This window comes from Eptatretus burgeri, chromosome 18, assembly GCF_056783735.1.
Source record: "Eptatretus burgeri isolate ZD-2024b chromosome 18, Ebu_testis_v1, whole genome shotgun sequence".
Lineage (NCBI taxonomy): Eukaryota > Metazoa > Chordata > Myxini > Myxiniformes > Myxinidae > Eptatretus > Eptatretus burgeri.
The window spans coordinates 12,064,139-12,086,177 of record NC_140978.1 but is presented as its reverse complement, the minus strand read 5'-3'; the positions used below and the strand labels follow the sequence as shown (position 1 = coordinate 12,086,177).

Sequence of the window (22,039 nt, the reverse complement as noted above, 5' to 3'; positions counted from 1 at the left end):
TTAAAAGTTTGGGTATTAAAACAAAAACGCAACAGACGAGCAAGCACAGGTGCAAGTTCTGAAGCACACTCCTTCAACTCTGCATAAATTAACAAATTATACAAGTGCAATGGAGGGGGTTCGGTTGATTAGCTTCATCAATCAAGGGATACATGAAAGGAATACAATAAAGCAAAAATATTTACTTCTGTGTTGAAGTTTCCTTGCATTTTGTTGAGCAATTCCATTATAACTGAAGCAACAAGGAATTTTAGAAGCACAGTGTGCCAGATTTAACCAAAATTGTTGAGATCAATTTGAAGCGTTGGACATCGCCTGGTATTTGCAATTTAATTTTTGAATACAAGCAATTTGAAAAGGATGATGCTTCCAATTAAATTGGTGCAAGGTGTGCAACATAAAATGGACGTGAAATGTGATGTGCACATCGAATTTCTCTGAAGGTGCAAGTACAAGGCATCATATATCTATCGAATGGCATAATCAATGAATCATGCTTCATTAGCTACAACAGAGTAAGATGGATTGCCAAAGTTCGATGTCTTCTAAAAAGTATGTTGGATGTAACTAATGCAATGTTGCATCGTAACCGAAGCGAGATCTATAAATTATTGGTTGTTAGTCACATTCTTATCAAGTCCAGAATCACAAAATGTTGATTTTGGACTTAAGACATGTGACTGTCAACAGAAAACCGTTTCACTAAATAATATGTGAACAAAATCAGCATTAACTTTTCCAGTGAAATCAGTTGAATCTTGATTTAAGGAAGCAGAACGTTTTTTTTATTAGTATGAAAGTATCCAGCAAAATAATGATCAGCATCAACTCCTCCAAGTTATTCCATTTGATCAACTCATTTATAATTGATGACAAAAAAGTGGATATTTCATTTAACATTAACAACAGCTGCCAAGGTACAGAACAGTGCCAAGGTACTGACTCAGAGAAAATTGGATTGCTTGTAAATTTAAAATATGGAATTTCCAATGATTTCAGAAAACTTTCTCAGGAAAACCAAAAGTCCTCAACATTTTACCCATAATTGCAAAGTTGTGATAAATATATACACTGTATGATGGTGAGAGTCGTCGCTTTTGATGAATCTCTACCCTTCGTTGGCATGCTCAGTAAGCATTGTGCGTCGTGCGATAGCTGGATAGTCCAATATGGAACCCAAAGCATCTGCCGCAATCACAGGTATCAACTGGTCCTTGTGGAGATGGACGTTGGCAGGTTTTCCTTACTTGCCTTTATTGTCTCTTGCTAGCAAGTCTCCCAAATTCAAAGTGGTCCAAACCTTTGTGGCAAATGTTACGCAAAGCTGACCTTTTTGTGGCCTGATGTTCACAAGTGATGACTAGATTGGCACAGGACTTGAGGGTGGACTTAAGGACGTCCTTATAATGCTTTCTTTGTCCTCCACATGACCATTTACCAAATTCAACTCATCCACAGGAAAACGCTCTTGAGATTATATGCTCATCCATGCGTGTGTAGTGTCCTGACCAGCGAAACGGAGCTTGCATTAGGAAATATTCAATTCCTTGGATATGACAGCGGTTTAGGAGTGAGGTGTTAAGTATTCTGTTTTACCAGGTGATGCCAAGAATTGCATATGGAATTAATCAAGGGGTTTGATATGGCGACAATAGGGTGTCCAAGATTCACATCCATACAGGAATGTTGATAAAACACTGGCACGACAGACACTGATCTTGGTGTCCAGGCAAATGCCACGTTCATGCCAAATACGATGCATCAATCTTCCAGACATGCATGCTTTACCGATTGTTTATGATACTTTGTTGTCAATCATTGCATTTTGAGAGAGTACAGATCCAAGGTAGCAGAATTTATCGAGAACTTTGAGTGGCATGTCATCGATGGTAATGGATGAGACGGTATATGCACCTTCTGGTCTCGGCTGAAGCATCGCCTCGCTCTTCTTGAGGCAAATCGTAAGGCCACAGCGATGAGCAGATTGCGCAAGGGAGTTGACAACAAATTGCATATCTTCGAGATCAAGACTGAAGAATGCGCAGTCATCAGCAAAAAGTATATCACAAAGCAACATTCCATGATTCTGGACTTAGCCTTCAGACGCTGAAAATTAAAGACACTACCGTCGGTGCAAAACTGGATCATCACTCCCCGGGTGCAATCTTCAAAATAGAGGAGAACACAATGTTAAATAATAGGGGGGCCAGGACACAGCCTTGCTTTGTGCCGTTTGTAACAGGAAATGACTCAGAAGTGCATCAACTGTACCTCACATGAGCAACCTTACCATTATAGAAGGATCTGACGAAGACCAACTTAGCGGGACAGCCAACTTTGTACGGTAGCTTCCACAGGCCTTCTCTACGAACCAGATCAAACACTTTCCTAAAGTCTACGAAGACCATATATAGAGATCGAGATGTTGTTCGCTGTTCTTTTCCTGAAGTTGACAGACAGCAAACATCATGTTGGTCATGTCACGTCCAGCATGAAAGCCGCATCGGCTTTCTGGGGTGATGTTGCCAATTGTTGATGACATGTGATCAAGAATGATGCGGGCAAGTATTTTCCCAGCATTTGATAATTATAATCAAATGGGATTATAATTATAGTTATCAATTATAATTGGGCCGAACCACGGTAGTTGTCGACAGACGACCCATCACCTTTTCATTTGTACAGGGGAACAATCATGGCATCTTTGAAGACCTGGGGTATTGACTCCTCACTCCAGATGGTATTGTAGAGTTGGGTCAGAAACTTGAAAACCTCAGAGGGGATACCATCGTTACCAGGCACCTTTCCAGATGACATCTCTGATAGCTCTGGTAGTCTCTATTTTAGTCAAGGGGTGGGCAAAGTCTTCTTATATAGGCCGCCTGGGAAGAGAGTCAATGATCGCATCCGAAATGGAAGCAGGACAATTAAGAACACCGTTAAAATGTTCAGCGTAGCACTCTCGGATCTTGTTTGGATCTGTGATAAGGTGCTGGCCATCTGAGCTATGGAGTGCAGCGATACCGCAAGAAGACGGTCCATAGACTGCCTTTAGACCAGCATAGAGGCACTTGAAATTTTTTGTATTGGCTGCCTCCTGAATTTCTTCTGCTCATGCTGTCCACCAACTGTCCTTCATGGAAAATATTCTTGACTGCACGAGTCTCCTCAGTTGCAGGTAAGAGCAGTGTTTGCTTGCTGAGTCTCTGTTGTCGATCCAGCAAAGATGAACCGCATGCGTGGAGTTAAGTAAACTATTGATCTGGGAGGCGTTCTCGTCGAATCAGTTTTTGTGACTACGCTTAACAAAAACAAGAACATCAAAAGCTGCCTTGAGGGTGTTGTCTTGCAAAATGGTCCATCCCATTTCAGCATTGGTCGTAGGTAGCTAGGCAAAGGGTTTGAATACTTATGCAACTGAGAATCAAATGCGTTTCTCTGTTAATCTAACTTGGTCAAATTTTGTCTGCATTTTTTTAGCTATATCACTTTGGAGTAGTTTATGAAGACTATATATAAAGTTTGACTTGAAAGAATCATAAAATAAACTCAGGTGGCATCAAAATGTGAAAACGTTTGAAAAATAAAAATGGGGATGAATACTTTTGCTGGCCACTGTAAATCAAACTTCAGGCCTGACTGCCAGTTTATAAAAGACAGGACTAAGCTTCCCTCTCTGCCAACCCCACAAGGAATTGGAATTCATTGGGGCTGTTACAGTAGTAATCAGTCCAAGATAGTTTCCAAGAACATATTTTTACATAAAATATACAATCGTCCAACAATCATAAAGAAAGAAATACTACAAGGACACAAAAATTCCAAATGTTCAAATTATTTTTAATCTGCCCACGTAAAAAAAATAAAAATAAAAATAAAAAACATTATTTGTCAAAACAATGCAAATGAAACAGGGACCATTTTTTTTTTTTTTTTTTTTTTTTTTTTTGTATACCTTGGTCGAGGCTCGTATGAGAGCTAACACACAACTCACAGCAAGGAGGCACGAGACAAGAGGGGCGGGAGTGGAAGGGACAAAACATTGGGGAACAGACACAGGTGAACTGTGGAAGGGAGAGGGATGGGGATGGGACGGGGAACATGGCGAGGGGAAGATGGACATTAAAGGGACTTTCAGGAAGGAAAGCAGGAGAATTGAAGGAAGTGGGCTTGGGTGGATTATCGGGGGTAGAAAAGATCGAGGATTTGGATGGGGGAAGATAAGAGGTGGTGGTGAACAGCTGTTTTGAAAGCCTGAAGGGAAGAATGGGAAAGAATAGAGTGAGGAAGTTTATTCCAAAGGCGGGAAAAAGAGGAATGAAAGAGTGAAGATGAGCAGTGATTCGTGATTTTGGTAGTTTTACCAGAAGGGGGTTGTTGGCGGACCTTGAGCGCCCTGTGGAAATGTGGTTGGGTCAAATCGCAGAGAGAGCAGGGGGGCAAGGCTGGAGAGGAGTCGGTAGAAGACAGAAAGACCACCGACCAACCTGCGGTGATTGAGTGAGAGGCCCAAAGACTCAGCTTCATTGCGGGAGATGCCAATGATCTTAAAAGCCCTGGTTTCGACAGCGTGAAGTCGAGAAAGGTGGGAGGCAGGAGCACCAGCCCAGAGGGGAGAGCAGTACTCCATCAGGCTACGGACAAAAGCTTTGTAAGTGGTCAGGAGCTCAAGAGGGCCGAGGAAGGACTTTGCACGACGGAGGATTCCCAGTCGGCGACTGGCTTTTGAGGCAAGGTTGGAAATGTGACTTTCCCAGGAAAGGTCATGGCAGATAGTGAGACCCAGAAGCTTGAAAGAAAAGACTTCTTCCAGAGGATTGTTGAGAAAGTGGATGGGGGGTTTTGTAAACGGTCCTTTCGAAGAGACATAGTGAGAGTGTGAGATTTGTCTGGATTGAAAGACATGTTCCACGTGTTGGACCAGTTTGTGATTTTATCCAGATCTGCAGTGAGCGAAGAAGCTGCTGCTTGCCGGTCTGAGGGATGACAGATGGTACGGCAGAGGGTGGAGTCGTCGGCAAAGAGAAATAGAGGATTTTCCAGAGAGTCCGAGAGATCATTGATGAAAACCAGAAAAAGAACAGGGCCCAGAACGCTACCTTGAGGAACTCCAGCCTGCACAGGAAGAGGGGATGAAAGAACTCCATTTAGGGCCACACGTTGACTGCGACAGGAGAGGAAGTCTGCGAGCCATGAGTGGAGATGGCCTTGAATACCATGGGAAGAGAGTTTGGTGAGTAGGGCAGGGTGCCAGACTGTGTCAAAAGCACGTGATATGTCCAGGGATACGGCTCGGATTTCCTGTCTGGCATTGAGGACCTCCATCCATTGATGGGAGAGCAGTAGCAGCATATCTAGGGTAGAGTGACCTGGTCTGAAACCAAATTGATGATTGGAAATCAAGCCATTGGAGAAGAGGAAGGATTTCATGTCTGAAGCGATGATGGATTCCATAACCTTGCTGATGATTGGGAGAAGGCTGATTGGTCTATAGTTACAGGGATCTGTTTTTGCACCTTTTTATGCAGGGCAGTGATGTTAGCAGATTTCCAGGCAGATGGCAGATGACCTTGGGAAAATGAGAGGGTGAATAGAACAGAGAGAGGGTGAGCAAGAGCAGAAGAGCAGGCTTTGAGGACACGTGGGCTGATGCCGTCTGGACCGGTTGCAGAATCTGACTCGAGGTTTGAAAGCAAGCTCTCCACCTTGTCAGGAGAAAAGGATACAGAGTCCAGGGACAGTTGGGTGCGACTGGGTAAAGTGGGTAGAGATAGTGATGGGTTTGGGACACAAGATTTAGCTGCAAACACCGAGTTTAGACATTCAGCTTTATCACGTGTGGAATCAGCAGTGCGGCCATTTGAGGTAAGGGAGGGGATGGAGGGGGAACATACACCAGAAACAGATTTGATTAAACGCCACCAGGATTTTGAGGAGGGGGAGAGGTTTGAGAGTTCAGACTTGAGATGAGAAAGATGTTGTTTTCTGGCTCTCCTGAGGGTAGCTACACACTTGTTCCGAGCTTTGTGGAAAGAACTGAGATTGCCCTCAGTTGGGTTTGCTTTCCATGAGGCAAAGACAAGTTGTTTCAGGACAACTGCCTCGCCACAAGCTTCAGTAAACCAAGGGCGGGAGGAAGGGTAAGACAACTGAACACGAGAGGGGATAAATCTGTGCATGAGGGAGAGCAAGTTTCTTTGAAAGAATTCCCAGGATGAGTTGATGTTTGAGAAAGTAGTGATAGGAGACCAGTCTGTAAGTTTGATGGCTGCTCGGAGACCCTGCCAGTCGGCTTGAGTGAAATGCCAGACTCGACGGCGGTGAGGTGGTTCTCTGATAACAGCCAGAGAGATGTCCACTTTAATAAGGACGTGGTCAGAAGAACCAATTGGAGCGAAGGAAGAGCAGCAGATATTGTCAGGGAAATTTGTCAAAATCAGATCCAGAAGAGATGGAGTACCATTGGTTGAGATCCGGGTCGGGAAGTTGACCGATTGAGTCAGTCCCAATGAGTCACAGAAAGCTTTTGCTGATGTCCCATGGCAGGTGAGAGAGGTACCCACACCTAGCCAACTGGCGTGATGACAATTGAAGTCGCCACATAAGAGGAAGAGAGAGTTTGGATGAGAAGATAGAATATGATCCATGTTTTCGGAGAGTGAGGTGTAGATGGAGTCATCACTGTGACTGTGGGGTCATGTTTATAATTCACCATCATGTTTATAATTCACCAACAGGGGTACCAGCATTGCCTGGTGCTGTTCTAATCCTGTTGGCATTTTGAAGAAATTAAAGTTTGTTTGTTTTTTTTTTTCTATTTTTTGTGGGAGCCGAAAACACTCTCTCCACCCACGAAGGAATGGGGTCAGGGATCATTTAATGTTACCTTTCACATAGCTACAAAGGCTTACGTGCAATAAAGCGATTTTCTTTTTTAATCACCAAAAAAAAACTCCAAAATATATGTATATTTTTTTGTTTGTTTGTTTTTGTTTTTTTATTATTATTATTTATTTATTTATATTTTCAGGTGATGTCAAACTAAAACTAAAAATAAATACTTTTACAACCATTTCATTTTAAAACTTTGAAAATAACAAAATGCAAAGTGCAACAATTCGAGTAACAATTAAGTTAATCAAAGCCTTCTTGTCATCCAAGATAAAGACCATAAATGGATGTTTAGTTTCAAAAAAATAAAAATAAAAATAAATTGAAAATTATGATTATTTGTTTCAAAGGCAAGGGTAAAAACATTATATGAAACGTGCTTTCAAGTGGCATTGTATACAATTAACTCGTATTACCCACAACAGTGGACATTATTTTCGATAATGTTTCCAATTTAAAGCTTTCAAAATTCTGCAGCCATGACTTTTTACAAAAAAAAAAAAAAAAAAAACTAAAAAAAAAAAAAAACTAAAGATTGACAAGAAAATGCTATCAATGTGTTTTCAAAATCAAAAATTACAGGATTCAGAAGTATAGGAAAGTTTGCAAATGCAATGATGACATCCAAAGAAATGCATTAAGTGTTAAAAATAATTCATAACGGATGAAGGAGAGGAAGATCGCAGTCATATTTTTCCATTCTCAGATAAACAACCAAACCCACATTCTTAAGGTAAGGATTTCATTGTGCCATTGATGCAACAACAGTGCCTTAGATGTTTTACGCACCTGCAATAATGCAATGAATAGGAAGAAAACATTGGCCGCTTTGCTAAACTGCTCGTACAGAAACCTTGGGAGAAAACTGAGCAGGTTGTACTTTGCAGTGCTGTAAAATATCAATTATAAAAACAGATTAGTTCTGCCTCAAAAAAATCTAATTCAGCAAAAGTGTAAGCACATAACTTCAACACAGTGAAAACAGTAAATGCTGAAATCAGCAACTCTATTCCAAGCAATTCTTGACAGGCACAGAAAGGTGCTTTCCCACTTGAGGGGAAAATACATGCATAAATGGAGCATACAAGTAACTACCACTCAGTTTTTCCATGCTATTATTTTGTTTGCAATAATGTTACCAGCGTGGCTTATGTAACTCAAAGTGCAATGTAGAACACCGCTATGAAGACGACCACTGTAACCAGTGGGGAAGTCATTAAAAAGCATAAAGCTGAGGGTTCTGGGAATGTGGTTCAAAAGGGATACTTCAATGGATGTTGTCCAAAAAGAAGGTAATCAAGTCCATAGGAGCTCGTGAATTGTTGCCAGAACTTGTCTGCTGCAAGTTAAGCAATCAACTTCCACATCTCGGCAGTTGTTGGCAAAGACGGCAGAACAAAAAAAATATTTTGAACCATCTGATGACCCTGTATCGGTAAAGAGGGACATCAACTTCCAAAACTCTGAAAAGGACACATTTCTTCCGCAAAATCAGATCAGATGAGGACAATTACACGTTATATGTTTAAGATAGGGACTTTGCCTGTTCATTCTATACGTCGAGCACATTGGATAATTAATCTGTACTTACGCCTGATTAATCGATTAGTCGGCAAGGATGTAGGGCTGTCTGGATGAACAGGCCAAGATAGAAATCTGGACTGTCACCCTCTGCAGGGGATGCCTGGAATGCTGGCCATTGACTCCCAGTGCAACGACAAAACCGCTGAGGAAGATCTGCGCCCACCAGAGGTGCATTATGTTGAAGATCAGCCAAGAGAGCGGGAGGCCATTAGGACACCTCTGCTTACTCACTGCCACCTCGCAATCGGGCCAAATTACCAGTGGACCAAGGCTGAGAACCCCAACTCGTGTCATCCAATCTGGAAGACCCAGGCCATCCGCAACCCTCAACCTGCAACCAAGCGGCCTTACAAAGGTCGAGAAGAAGGAGGTCAGTGGCAGAGGTCAAGTCGGCCGAAAGGATGACACAAGGCCCGCGTAAGCGATGTGGAAGCATCAACTATATTGTTCCGTCATGATTGGCCTTTAACTCCTGCATCAGTACACAGTCCTTCATCAATGAGGCTCGGACTTGGGTGTGGCAATTTTGCAGGAATGCAACAAGGACTCCCGGGGATTGCGTCACGATGCGGGCTTTCCAGCCTTGTTTGGGAATCGTGATTTTCTCGGCACATCGAACGCTAGCTACGTAAGGAGCTGATCATACATCTCGGCAGCCAGAATATTGGCTTGCCAATCAGCCAAATGTACACCCTCTGGTGGGTCGCCATCCGACTCCGCCACATCACTCAGGTCAACACGCATCACAAACTCGTTCAATAAGGTAGTGAGACCACGTTGCCCCTGGATTTCTCCAGGCAAGAGCCCAAGGTCAGACCAAACGGATGCAGCTGAATGGGCGTCTTATTACGAGAAGCCCACCAGTGCACAAACTTCCGTGCATCCGGCAACAGGCTGGGGGAGGCCACACAATCCCCAAGGAGGGCCGCTTTGTGCTTCTGAAGTGCCAAATTCTCCACTGGTTGCCCTTTTGGTAAGGACCTACCCAAGTAGGAAAATGCCAGTAATGCATCTGGTGACCTACAAAGGTAATGAAGGTCCCTGCAAAACAAGCTTGCCCAGGGTGGATAAAAAAAACACTCTCTGGCATAGGAAGCAGCCACCTAGAGCTGTTTAGCGATGGGTATATGACCGGTGAGAATAGTGGTGCGGATGAGCCATCAGGCCCAAATGTTCAATGGCGAAATGGACTATGTGGCCGCCACGACGACGCATGTCGATGGTAACCTGCCAACAATGCACAGCCATGAGGGCCACGAGTATCGACGAACAGCACCCATCAATTAAATTGATATATGTATGGCAATGATCTCGGTCCATGTGATCAATTCACCTCCGGATGTGGTGTAAGGAAGGGAGACAAGGGAGGAGTACCTGAGGGGGTTTTTGGGATCCCCCCCTCCCCCCAGAGCAGTAGTGGTGCTACCTCACCACTTGTCAGGGGGGGGGGCCATTCCCACTGGTTTGGTCGGATGATTAGATTAGATGATTAATTGTCAGGGTCCAGGAATTCAGTCTCACCATGTGATTTCACTGAGGTTATCAATCCTGAAAAGTAAAGCTCTCTCGCTCATATTCTCAGTATCAAGCATGGTCATGGAAATAACTGAGCAGCAATGTTCTTTGTGGACATTTCTTTTAACTTGGACTAAAGCGAGACAGAACTAGATTGACAAGAGACAAGTGGAGTATGTCCACTCTATCTTCTGCCTGTGATCTGTCCTCTGCTGGAATCATGTAGGAAGATTGCTAAAGAGAAAACAACATACTTTTGCTCAAAATCAACCTTTCAAACTATGAACAACCTCTTAGCTTTCTCTTATCATCTCATAATATAATGGGCATAAGCCTGGAACTTCTAACACACTTTTATCCGAACATATTCTGTTTATACTTCCGAAATATTCACATTATGTGTTCCATGTATTTACGCAGGTGATAGCGGATTCAAAAAAAATCGAATAATAGAATTTTCAAAGAAGGAATTGATGACGTCACAATCAGCAGCGTTCGGCGGCAAACCGATGATGTGCTTTACTTAATTAAGTCCATGAGTTCAAGATGTTTGTTCAACTCAGCATTTACGACTTTTATCCTGCCATGTTGTTAATCTGTTGATGGAGGTAAGACAGAAACGATGAATATGTCAAATCGTTCATGTTACTCATCCGGCACTATGTATCAAGGCCAACAATCTAAAGCGACCGGTCTCAAACTCTACCCTGGGCACCCAGACACGCCATCAATATGAACTGAGCTGTTGAATGTGGCGCAAAACATCCAAAGAAACTACCGTAACCAAGTACTGTGATCCGTCCTGTCCCCCATACCCGTTGTAGATGGGTATTTGCTGGTGGATAAAACAAACAGAATAAACGATTTCACTTTAGATACATTGATACAAAAACTTAAAACAATCATTTCATGTGGTTTTGGCTTCTGTTAATATTGTCGCAAGTCCACCAACCAAGCAAAGATTAGCATATGTGAGCCAGTGAGACCGGGTGGGACAATCAAATAATTAATTACCTATTTATAAACCTTTACACATGATCATAATGAGTTGCATCCAAATTTAACACAATGAACTAGTTTCTTAACACAGAATGGCACAAAACAATTCACAAAAGGTTACCAATAAATAGAATCACCAACACTAAAAAAAAACCCAAAATAAATCTAAGGCCATCAAGACCCAAATGATTCCCATCTTGTGGTATTGGCCAGGGGAAATCTTTGACCAAAATCATTCATGAACCGGCTGCTATTGACCAACGTTCGATGGAAGCTGGGAAAAATTTGTAATTTGGCCAGGGTGCCGGTGATAACCCACTTCCACTTGGTGAAAGACACCATGGAAAATTTAACGTCCGTAAACTATAAACAAGCAGATGGGACAAGATTAACACCCCTCCGAAAGACAGCAGACTGTGATGCAACGGCCTGCCTGTGAAGCACCAATCAGACAGTTATCGTCGGTATGGAAATCAAGCAGATGAGATGGTTCAAAGGAAAGTGCACTCACTACCTCTGTACCATTGTCAGATCACTCACTCACACACACACACACACACACACACACACACACACACACACACACACACACACACACACACACACACACACACACACACACACACACACACACACAGACACCTTTGGGGAAGTTACTTACTTGAATATAATGTTGTTGGCAGTGTCATCTTGTGGCAGTGCTTTTTCTGTCAAGTTAAACAAAGCCATATTTCAGGATTAACCTCCCTCCTCAAGGGATGCCAACCAATGGGGTTTGTCTGTTTTCTATCCGAATGTTGAACATCAAGCGAGGAAGCAGCTCATACCATTTTTAAAATATGTTATGACTGCCATGGTTGAATGAAATAAGCAACTACGAGCACAAGTTAAACAAGGAACTTTGGCAGAAGAAGCCATTCGGCCTACCCTGCCTGCACTGCACCAACCACAGAAACAATCACCCATCCACACACAAGCTCCCTACAAATCCTGCAAATATCCCCATACCCCTCTATCTACAATGCATCGAGGTACCTCGATAACTCGATGGGATTCACAGAATACTTACCCCACGCAGTCTTGAGAAGGACTTGGTGCGAGCCAACTCTTCTGGCAGCAAATTTGTAATTGTATCTATCGATACTTCTGAAGTAAATGTGCACAAACTATTCTTTGAAAAGTCTGCTGTCGAGTACATTCATAAGCCTTTACAAAGTAGCTTTTATTCTCGTTATTGAGTGTTTTCATAACTACCAAGGCTGATAAAGATGCCAGAGAAGAGAGCTAAAGTATAAAGTGGGAGATCATTAAAAAGACAAAAATTGCACTTTTTTTCTTTCACCAGCCGAGCACAATAAAGGCTGAAGCGATTACAACGATTCTAATTTGTAACACGAGGAAGTGACATTGCCCCTGGGCATTAGACTTATTGTTTAATTCACCATGTAAGTTCTGAGGGGACAGGCGTCACCCTTACTACAATTCACGGACCGGTGTTTGCGTATTTGTTTGTTGTGATACTCCTTCTAGTCCTGGGCTGATTACATTCAGACTTGCTACATGGGATCAGCACAACTCCAATTAATGTACAGTACTTATAGAAAGTCCACACCACCCCCCCCCACCCCTCCCACCCCCACCAAAATTTTCACCTTTTGGTGCCTTATAGCCTTGAATGAAACTGCATTAAGTCAGGCTTTTCCCAACTTTATTTACACACCGTAATCCACAATTTACACACCTATTTTTGCACTATTGTGGTGCCGTGTATGTGCTGCGTGATTGCATGTTCAAACCAAAACATGTATCCTACTCACACACCTTTTAACACCTAGCCTTTTGGAGAATTAGCACGACAACAATGTATTTAACAAGATTAGTACTGTGATAACGACAATCAATGCCTAAACAACGAGAAAGTTCATAGAACACCTGACTCCACGCAGTGTTTAAATATATAATTCATTTGAAATAAAATAATTCTTTTAAAGGTCATGTTAAGAAAGAAAAAAAAATTCTGGAAGTTTACCACCATTGATGTGCTTATACACCACCATATATTACATGTCAAAGTACTGCAAAACTGGAGGCTTTTGGAAGCAGTAAGAAAGCAATTTGCATTCTACAGTATTCATGTATGTACTGTAATTCAATTGAAACAAGAAAAAGAGCAATCAGAGATTCTAGACCCTCGCCAGGACTTGTATTGTGTGGCTTTTGTGTTGTTTTGTGTTGTGCATTTTGTGTGGTGCTTGTGTGCTGGTGTATGACATAATGAATAATAGACTAATTAGAACCGTCACTTGATTACCGCTGGCAGTGATGATCGGGAACAAAGACGTCTCGTTTTGATGCACCCCCGCTTTGAACGGACACTTGACCCTGCCCGATGACGTTTATTATTATTCAATTGCATTCACAATGGGATTAAAATTCATTCAATTCAAGCCAAATGGAAGACCAAATACTGTAGGTACAGTCCTGCATTGAAGTAATCAGAAGGAACCAAACAAGGAAAAAGCAAAAGATGAAGTCATCAGGAGGACCTGGATAGGATTTGGGTTTCAGATGCTACTCCTCTACCCTCAAACCCATCTAAGTACGGTCAAGTGAGCCTTATTCAAAAAAAAAAATTTTTAAATCAAAAAGAACCCAGATCAAAAAATTAAATTATGGTGGCCAGACCATACATCGGATCAAGTTGAAATTTAAAACATATATTTCCCAATCAATAATAATAAATAATTTTGAACTTTCACGGCGATCAATGAAGCAGTTCAAGAGAAAGAATTTTTTGAAATATTTTCGCTTAATCCAATATAGCAGCCAGACCATATGACTCGTCAATTATTTGTGAATACCCTGGTATCCCCAAGGCTTGGGAAACATTTGTGTGATGCGGTGTGATGTCCAGCCATTCTGGAGAAGATTTTATAGGTTTTAAAGTAAATACAATATGGCTGCCAAACCATGTGACCTATGATGTCATATGTGTGAACGGTTTGTTCCTCATGGATAGGCGGTCATACGTGTAAATTTGTCTTGATCTGTTCAGCCATTTCAGAGATTTTTGAAGGTTTTTTTTGGTTTTAGAGCAACATGAGTACCGAATCATGTGACTGTGTAACACCTGCATTGAATCATGTGTAAAAATACCCCACAATCCCAAATATAAAATATCATGCTGTGATGGCAAACAAAATACTTTATCAAGCAAATCCATAATAAATGTTGTCAACTCACCTGACTTTGTTGTTGCAGAAACGTTGCTGCTGTGTTTGATTGATAAAGATTGTGCGAATCTCTTGATGATCAGCCAAAGACGTATTCCCAGACATGTCTTCGCCAAGTTGTGCAGATCCTACGATCAAAATATCAAATATACAATTGGGTCATTACAGGGTGCTCGTGATGCAATACCAATGCATTCAAAGTGTTAGAGGAGAAAAAATAAATAAATAAATAAAAAGGGACAGAGGTGGGCAGTGGAGTACATTCAAGAATCAAACAAAACCTTGGACTTATTGTGCTGAACAGCTGCAAAACCTTTATATCTAGGAGACACAAGTCACAAAGAATGATGATAAGGAGGGTGGAGGAACACCGAAGCAACAAAGGAGAAAGAAGAGCCTTGTGTTGGCTGAACGGTTAAGGTGACTGGCTTAAGATCTTAGGGTTTTGAGTTTGAGCCCCTGTCAGGCGTTGAATCTACACCAGGATGGGTTGACTCAAACTGTCATCCTTCCAAGGTCGGCAAAATGAGTACTGGTGTACTAGTAATACAGGGTACTGAATCAGCAGCACAGCCTACCCCCAGAAAAATGATGCAATCAGCAGCCACAGGCTGCATACAATAACTAGCTAGTAGGGTCTCACTCACAGCAGTCAGGAGCAGTGGCTTGTCATAACCACTGCAACCAACCAGCCACACCTGTACATCGATCAGAACGCACACAATGCATGCAGGCCGAGGCCTGTCTGTTTCCACGACTTTCCTTTCACTTTGCTCTCACATAAAGTGATCATCCCTTCGTAAATGATGTAGCCAAGTAATTTACACTTGTAATGCAAATTACAACTTGTACACAATAGAAAATGGTTGGTGGAAAAGCAACACTTCTCCATTAATACATTTTTTTTAAGATTATGTTTAATCATACAGAAACAAACAAAACATTATTCTTCGAGAATTAAAGGCAAATAAAATTTAGTATTCCTCATTGCATAGTTTGATATTTTGCAATTACAAGCAAAATCTAAAAAAAAAAAAAAAAAAAACTTGTAACTCAAGTTAACCAAGTTAATATGTCAATTTTCTGCCTTAAACAAACAACCAATCGATCAGCGATTCCAATTGCAAGTTTAAACAAAAAAAACAAAAAGGAAAACAAGAAAAACCACAAGAGAAAGCCCCAAATCAGTGGATCGACCGACAAGCATCCATAAACAGACAACCATTACATCATTTATAATGTCCTATAGAGGCAATAAAAGCAATACATCAACGATCGAGGTGGCACACAGAGTGCTTGCACTCACCTGTTCTCGTGCTCATTTCAAAGCTCAGCGGCAACTCGTGGCTTGCCATTCTGGTCACCCACAGAAGACAGTACTTTATTAAATGAATCTAATACACAAAGGACTGCAGCGAAACATGGCACGCTCCCACCCAGCAAATGGAGCTCAAAACCATCCGCCCGAAACGAGACGCTGCGACGTGACTCCCGGGCCTGCCGAGCGACGATGCAATATAGAATGGGACCACAGATGGTCTGGTTGTGGATCTGCCTGGAATAGAACCAAATATTGAATGCTGAATTTTTCTCTTTCTATTTATCAAACTGCTCTCACTGCCGAATGAAGAACCCAGCCAATGGAATTTGTTCATACAAAACGTTTTGAGCAATTTTATTCAATGCCTTGCAGAACCCGACATTTCAAACCAAGTTGCGCGCAGGTAAACAGTGCCATTCTCAAAAATGCAAAAATTATACTCAAACGAATAATTAAATCTGCAAGGCCTGCATCAACAACAATAACCACAAGGCTTGTGTGCACCACCAGAACACGGCTGGCTTGTTTGTTTTGCCAATGATTCTTTTCTCCAAATGGCATCTTTGTGATAAAGCCTAACCGCATCAATTGATTAAATAGATTCAAATTTTAACCAAGCATTCCGTTTATGAAACATTTAGTCTCACAAAGCCAATCTATTTTTTTTTTTTAAACTAGTAAATATAGTATGCATAGACAAGAGATGGGATGGTAGGACATGGCATGGTATGGGATGTGATAGTATGGGAAGCCCATTGAACACAGAAACATTCACGATATGTAAATGTTTCAATACCATGTATTTCATGCATACCGTAGAACTGATCATTTATGATGTTTAGGTGTTCTTCTTCCAGAGAATCTCCAAGAATACTTGGAAATGGCATCGAGTTGGATCCATGTCAGCTTTGGTTTACCCAGGTACTTTTAGAAAGTACCGGAAGGTGATGAAGAAGCGAGTAAGACATGGTCATATTTTTCTTGACTTGAAGGATGTTGAGCATATCATTGACGAGATCTTAATGAGTGGTGAGGTAAGTTAAAGTGTGAATAGAACAGCACCTGAACCGAAAAGAATACCTCTTCATTGTCAAAAATTTGTTGTGTGATGTGCTGTGGTTTATAAAAGTAGTGTTGTAGAGCAATACTTTTTCAAAAGATGAAAGAGGTTACACGTGCACTGTCACTACTACTAATTTAACAGCCCCAATTATTCACAATAACAAGGAAACTAGACGCAGCAGGGGGCCCATCAGCCCATCACCCTTGCACCACACGAATACCAAAAGTACCCAGCAACGACGCAATTTCATTGGGGGAAAGAGAACAATGTGGCATGCTCAATGATATCCAAAGAGCGATAAAACAAAAATGGGGAAATATATTGTTGCGAATTCACGCCCGCCGGCGTGCGAATGGCCGCGTCACTCGAATCGCGACCGCGTCGCCCACCAGACAGACAATTCAGTCGTGACCCTCCGGGAACTATCGCCCGGAGCCAGTCACGGGTGGGCTTTCAACCTCACCACAATCGTGCAAATCGGCCACCCGCGCAGGATAGGGTTGTTCGCCAAACTCGACCTACCTAAGTACCCACGCGGATAGTAAACCGGGCGATCGTACCTCGCCGCAGGTCGACTCCGGACACGAACCGCTTAAGCGGTCCGTTCCATGCTACAGTGATAACCGAGCGGTGTTATCGTCGGCCTCGACGATTCCGATTAATTACCGGGAGTATTAAGCCCACTAAGAATCCTTTACGTGAAGCAGGATGGAGGGTCAATAAAGAAAAGACGAAGCGAAACGGGAAAACAGTTCACACAAAGCACATTTATTTCCCGGCACACGGAAAGTACACATATACAGCCAAACAGTCAAAATGCACATATAGCAACAAAAACAAAAGCAACAACGACGCAGAGTTACGACCGACTACGCGCACACACGGCAACACTTATACAGTTCTACTTTACAGACGGCGCCAACACACATTTACTCAAAAGCAAAGGAAAGAGGCCACCCTCATAGACAAGGGGGCAGACGGGCCTGTAGGCCAATATGTGTGCGTGACCTGAAGGAGCGGCCAGGCCCGCGAGACCGGGGGATTCCTACCCGCGTCCTCGTGATGCGTTGGCGGACGAGCCGCAGATGTGGCCGCGTAGCTGTGCCCCGACTCCGTGCTCCTTGGCGGGTTTCGTTGGCACGACGTTTGGAGTGGGGTGGGAACGGGGCCCCCTTGTTGCACTATCTCAGCGCGGGGGAAAGGGGGAATTGTTTATGCCCTGGTGGAGGAAGAATGGCTGGCTGGCTTGGGTCGCGCGACGAGCAATCCCACACCGCGACGAGCGATTCCACACCGCGACGAGCGATTCCACACCGCCGTCCTTCTCGCCTCAGACCCGAGCTCCTTTGCCTCTTCCCGCAACTCTTCTCAGCCGACTCCAGAACCCAACTCGACTCTCTGCCACACCGATGACTCGACTCACTCTCGACCCAACTCGACTGACTGCCACACCGATCACTTCGCCACCCGACTCGACTCACTCTCCCCTGATTCGCCTTGCACTCGTCGTTTTATAGGCCGGCAAGAGAAGTTAATATGCAAATATCCGGATCAGAATGACCTCGGGGGCGGAGCCACGCTCGCCAATTGGACGGAGGAAAAGTGGGCGTGAACCTCCCCTGATCCTAGAATTTGCATATATCGATTTCACACAGACGCGCCTGGAGGCGAGGCCAAGCCGCTCCGGGCTTGCTAATTGGACGGAGGGGAAGTGGGCGTGTAGCATTTGTGATCCGAAGTTTCCTCGGAAAGGCCGCAATTTGCGCTCGCGGCTCGGTGCGTATCGCTGAACGGGCCCAAGACAGCCCGAAGCTCAGTATTCACAGGTGGTGCGGGAATGGCCATAGAAGGAGAGAGGCGAAGGTGGTGGAGGGTTTTCAGTGGTGATTTGATGGTTATGGTGCCGTTTGAGAATGGCGGTGATGCGATGATGTGGGAGCGAGTTGTGAAGGTAAAGGTCGTGGCTGTTGGCATTGTTGTTGTCGTCCGAGGGTTGGAGCGTGGTTGCAGTTGGTGATGATGGCTGGCGTGGTGGTTAAGGTGGTTGTTGTGTGATGGCGGTTGAGACATGGTTGGTTCAAAATAAGGATTGAACAGAAAAACGGCCATCTCAAAGCGTCGCAGCCTGGATGAATCACATAAATTCCCTCTATACAATGGGTTTGGGGCTAACGACACATGTACTTAGAGATATCTCACCTACAGGCCCTGAATGGTTGTTTGCGAATTTCCACAGCCGTAACAATATTTATTTCTTTTTTTTTCATTCTACTTTCTTTTCTTTTTGTTTTTTTTTTCCTTTTTCCGGGGGGGGGGGATGGGTGAAGGCAGTTGTTGGGTGAGAAATGCACAACACGAACCACACACTATTCCTTGCCCAAACTTTCACAGACATGACTGCAAAGATACACACAATCACCCACCCATTCTCAGCTACCTAAAGTCCTGCCAATATCCTGAAACCCCTCTCTCCCCAATACTCCCAGTTACCCATCTAATTCTAATTTAAACCTATCTGCAACAGAGAGAGGGTGAGCAAGAGCAGAGGAGCAGGTTATTAGGGCACGTGGTCTGATGCTGTCTGGACCCATTGCAGAATCTGAGTTGAGGTTTAACAGCAAGCTCTCCACCTTGTCAAGAGAAAAGGACACAGAATCCAGGAAGAGCTGGGTGCGACTGGGTAAGGTGGGTACAGAAAGCGATGGGTTTGGGACACAAGATTTAGAAACAAACACGGAGTTTAGGCATTCAGCCTTTTCACGTGGAATGTCAGCTGTGCAGCCATTTGAGGTAAGGGAGGGGATGGAGGGGGAACATACACCAGAAACAGACTAAACTAGAAACCACCAGGATTTGGAGGAGGGAGACAGGCTGGAGAATTTAGACTTGAGATTAGAAAGATGTTGTTTTCTTGGCTTTCCTTAGGGAAGATACATACTTGTTCTGAGCTTTGTAGAAGGAACTGAGATTGCCTTCAGTTGGATTAGCCTTCCATGAGGCAAATGCAAGTTGTTTCAGGAAAACTGCCTCACCACAAGGTCAGAAAAAAAAAATTTTTCTTTTTTTAAACAAAAAACAAACTTGAAGAGAAGAGTTGTTTATGGTTGTGGAGTGAGTTTTCCGAGGAGATTTGCAATGGTGTGGGTATAGCAAGTGCAGGCAGTGGCGAGTGCAGGCAGTGGCGAGTGCAGGCAGTGGCGAGGGTGCGGCGAGTGCAGGCAGTGGCGAGGGTGCGGCGAGTGCAGGCAGTGGCGAGGGCGCGGCGAGTGCAGGCAGTGGCGAGGGCGCGGCGAGTGCAGGCAGTGGCGAGGGCGCGGCGAGTGCAGGCAGTGGCGAGGGCGCGGCGAGTGCAGGCAGTGGCGAGGGCGCGGCGAGTGCAGGCAGTGGCGAGGACGCGGCGAGTGCAGGCAGTGGCGAGGACGCGGCGAGTGCAGGCAGTGGCGAGGACGCGGCGAGTGCAGGCAGTGGCGAGGACGCGGCGAGTGCAGGCAGTGGCGAGGACGCGGCGAGTGCAGGCAGTGGCGAGGACGCGGCGAGTGCAGGCAGTGGCGAGGACGCGGCGAGTGCAGGCAGTGGCGAGGACGCGGCGAGTGCAGGCAGTGGCGAGGACGCGGCGAGTGCAGGCAGTGGCGAGGACGCGGCGAGTGCAGGCAGTGGCGCAGGACGCGGCGAGTGCAGGCAGTGGCGAGGACGCGGCGAGTGCAGGCAGTGGCGAGACGCGGCGAGTGCAGGCAGTGGCGAGGACGCGGCGAGTGCAGGCAGTGGCGAGGACGCGGCGAGTGCAGGCAGTGGCGAGGACGCGGCGAGTGCAGGCAGTGGCGAGGACGCGGCGAGTGCAGGCAGTGGCGAGGACGGGGGGAGTGCAGGCAGTGGCGAGGACGCGGCGAGTGCAGGCAGTGGCGAGGACGCGGCGAGTGCAGGCAGTGGCGAGGACGCGGCGAGTGCAGGCAGTGGCGAGGACGCGGCGAGTGCAGGCAGTGGCGAGGACGCGGCGAGTGCAGGCAGTGGCGAGGACGCGGCGAGTGCAGGCAGTGGCGAGGACGCGGCGAGTGCAGGCAGTGGCGAGAGCGCGGCGAGTGCAGGCAGTGGCGCAGGACGCGGCGAGTGCAGGCAGTGGCGAGGACGCGGCGAGTGCAGGCAGTGGCGAGGACGCGGCGAGTGCAGGCAGTGGCGAGGACGCGGCGAGTGCAGGCAGTGGCGAGGACGCGGCGAGTGCAGGCAGTGGCGAGGACGCGGCGAGTGCAGGCAGTGGCGAGGACGCGGCGAGTGCAGGCAGTGGCGCGGGCGCGGCGAGTGCAGGCAGTGGCGAGGACGCGGCGAGTGCAGGCAGTGGCGAGGACGCGGCGAGTGCAGGCAGTGGCGAGGACGCGGCGAGTGCAGGCAGTGGCGAGGACGCGGCGAGTGCAGGCAGTGGCGAGGACGCGGCGAGTGCAGGCAGTGGCGAGGACGCGGCGAGTGCAGGCAGTGGCGAGGACGCGGCGAGTGCAGGCAGTGGCGAGGACGCGGCGAGTGCAGGCAGTGGCGAGGACGCGGCGAGTGCAGGCAGTGGCGAGGACGCGGCGAGTGCAGGCAGTGGCGAGGACGCGGCGAGTGCAGGCAGTGGCGAGGACGCGGCGAGTGCAGGCAGTGGCGAGGACGCGGCGAGTGCAGGCAGTGGCGAGGACGCGGCGAGTGCAGGCAGTGGCGAGGACGCGGCGAGTGCAGGCAGTGGCGAGGACGCGGCGAGTGCAGGCAGTGGCGAGGACGCGGCGAGTGCAGGCAGTGGCGCAGGACGCGGCGAGTGCAGGCAGTGGCGAGGACGCGGCGAGTGCAGGCAGTGGCGCAGGGACGCGGCGAGTGCAGACAGTGGCGAGGACACGGCGAGTGCAGGCAGTGGCGAGGACGCGGCGAGTGCAGGCAGTGGCGAGGACGCGGCGAGTGCAGGCAGTGGCGAGGACGCGGCGAGTGCAGGCAGTGGCGCAGGACGCGGCGAGTGCAGGCAGTGGCGAGGACGCGGCGAGTGCAGGCAGTGGCGAGGACGCGGCGAGTGCAGGCAGTGGCGCAGGACGCGGCGAGTGCAGGCAGTGGCCAGGACGCGGCGAGTGCAGGCAGTGGCGAGGACGCGGCGAGTGCAGGCAGTGGCGCAGGACGCGGCGAGTGCAGGCAGTGGCGAGGACGCGGCGAGTGCAGGCAGTGGCGAGGACGCGGCGAGTGCAGGCAGTGGCGAGGACGCGGCGAGTGCAGGCAGTGGCGAGGACGCGGCGAGTGCAGGCAGTGGCGAGGACGCGGCGAGTGCAGGCAGTGGCGAGGACGCGGCGAGTGCAGGCAGTGGCGAGGACGCGGCGAGTGCAGGCAGTGGCGAGGACGCGGCGAGTGCAGGCAGTGGCGAGGACGCGGCGAGTGCAGGCAGTGGCGAGGGCGCGGCGAGTGCAGGCAGTGGCGAGGACGCGGCGA

General features: G+C 46.4%; 1 protein-coding gene across 3 annotated transcripts in view; it reads right to left on the bottom strand.

Annotated features, from left to right (window-relative positions):
* LOC147008622 (phospholipid-transporting ATPase IA-like) overlaps window positions 1-22,039 on the bottom strand; it is a 449,885-nt gene that overhangs the window by 405,273 nt on the left and 22,573 nt on the right. For 2 of the 3 annotated variants that reach the window (XR_015053196.1, XM_085863761.1), the window contains exons 3-5: window positions 15,529-15,578; window positions 14,233-14,350; window positions 7,681-7,780 (exon numbers count right to left, since the gene is read on the bottom strand). Coding sequence is in view for 2 of the 3 variants with exons in the window: in XM_085863761.1 (XP_085719887.1) it covers window positions 7,681-7,780; window positions 14,233-14,350; window positions 15,529-15,577 (267 nt within the window). In the remaining variant the exon portion in view is untranslated. The remainder of the gene's footprint in view (window positions 1-7,680; window positions 7,781-14,232; window positions 14,351-15,528; window positions 15,579-22,039) is intronic. The other variant, XM_085863762.1, reaches the window with a different exon arrangement.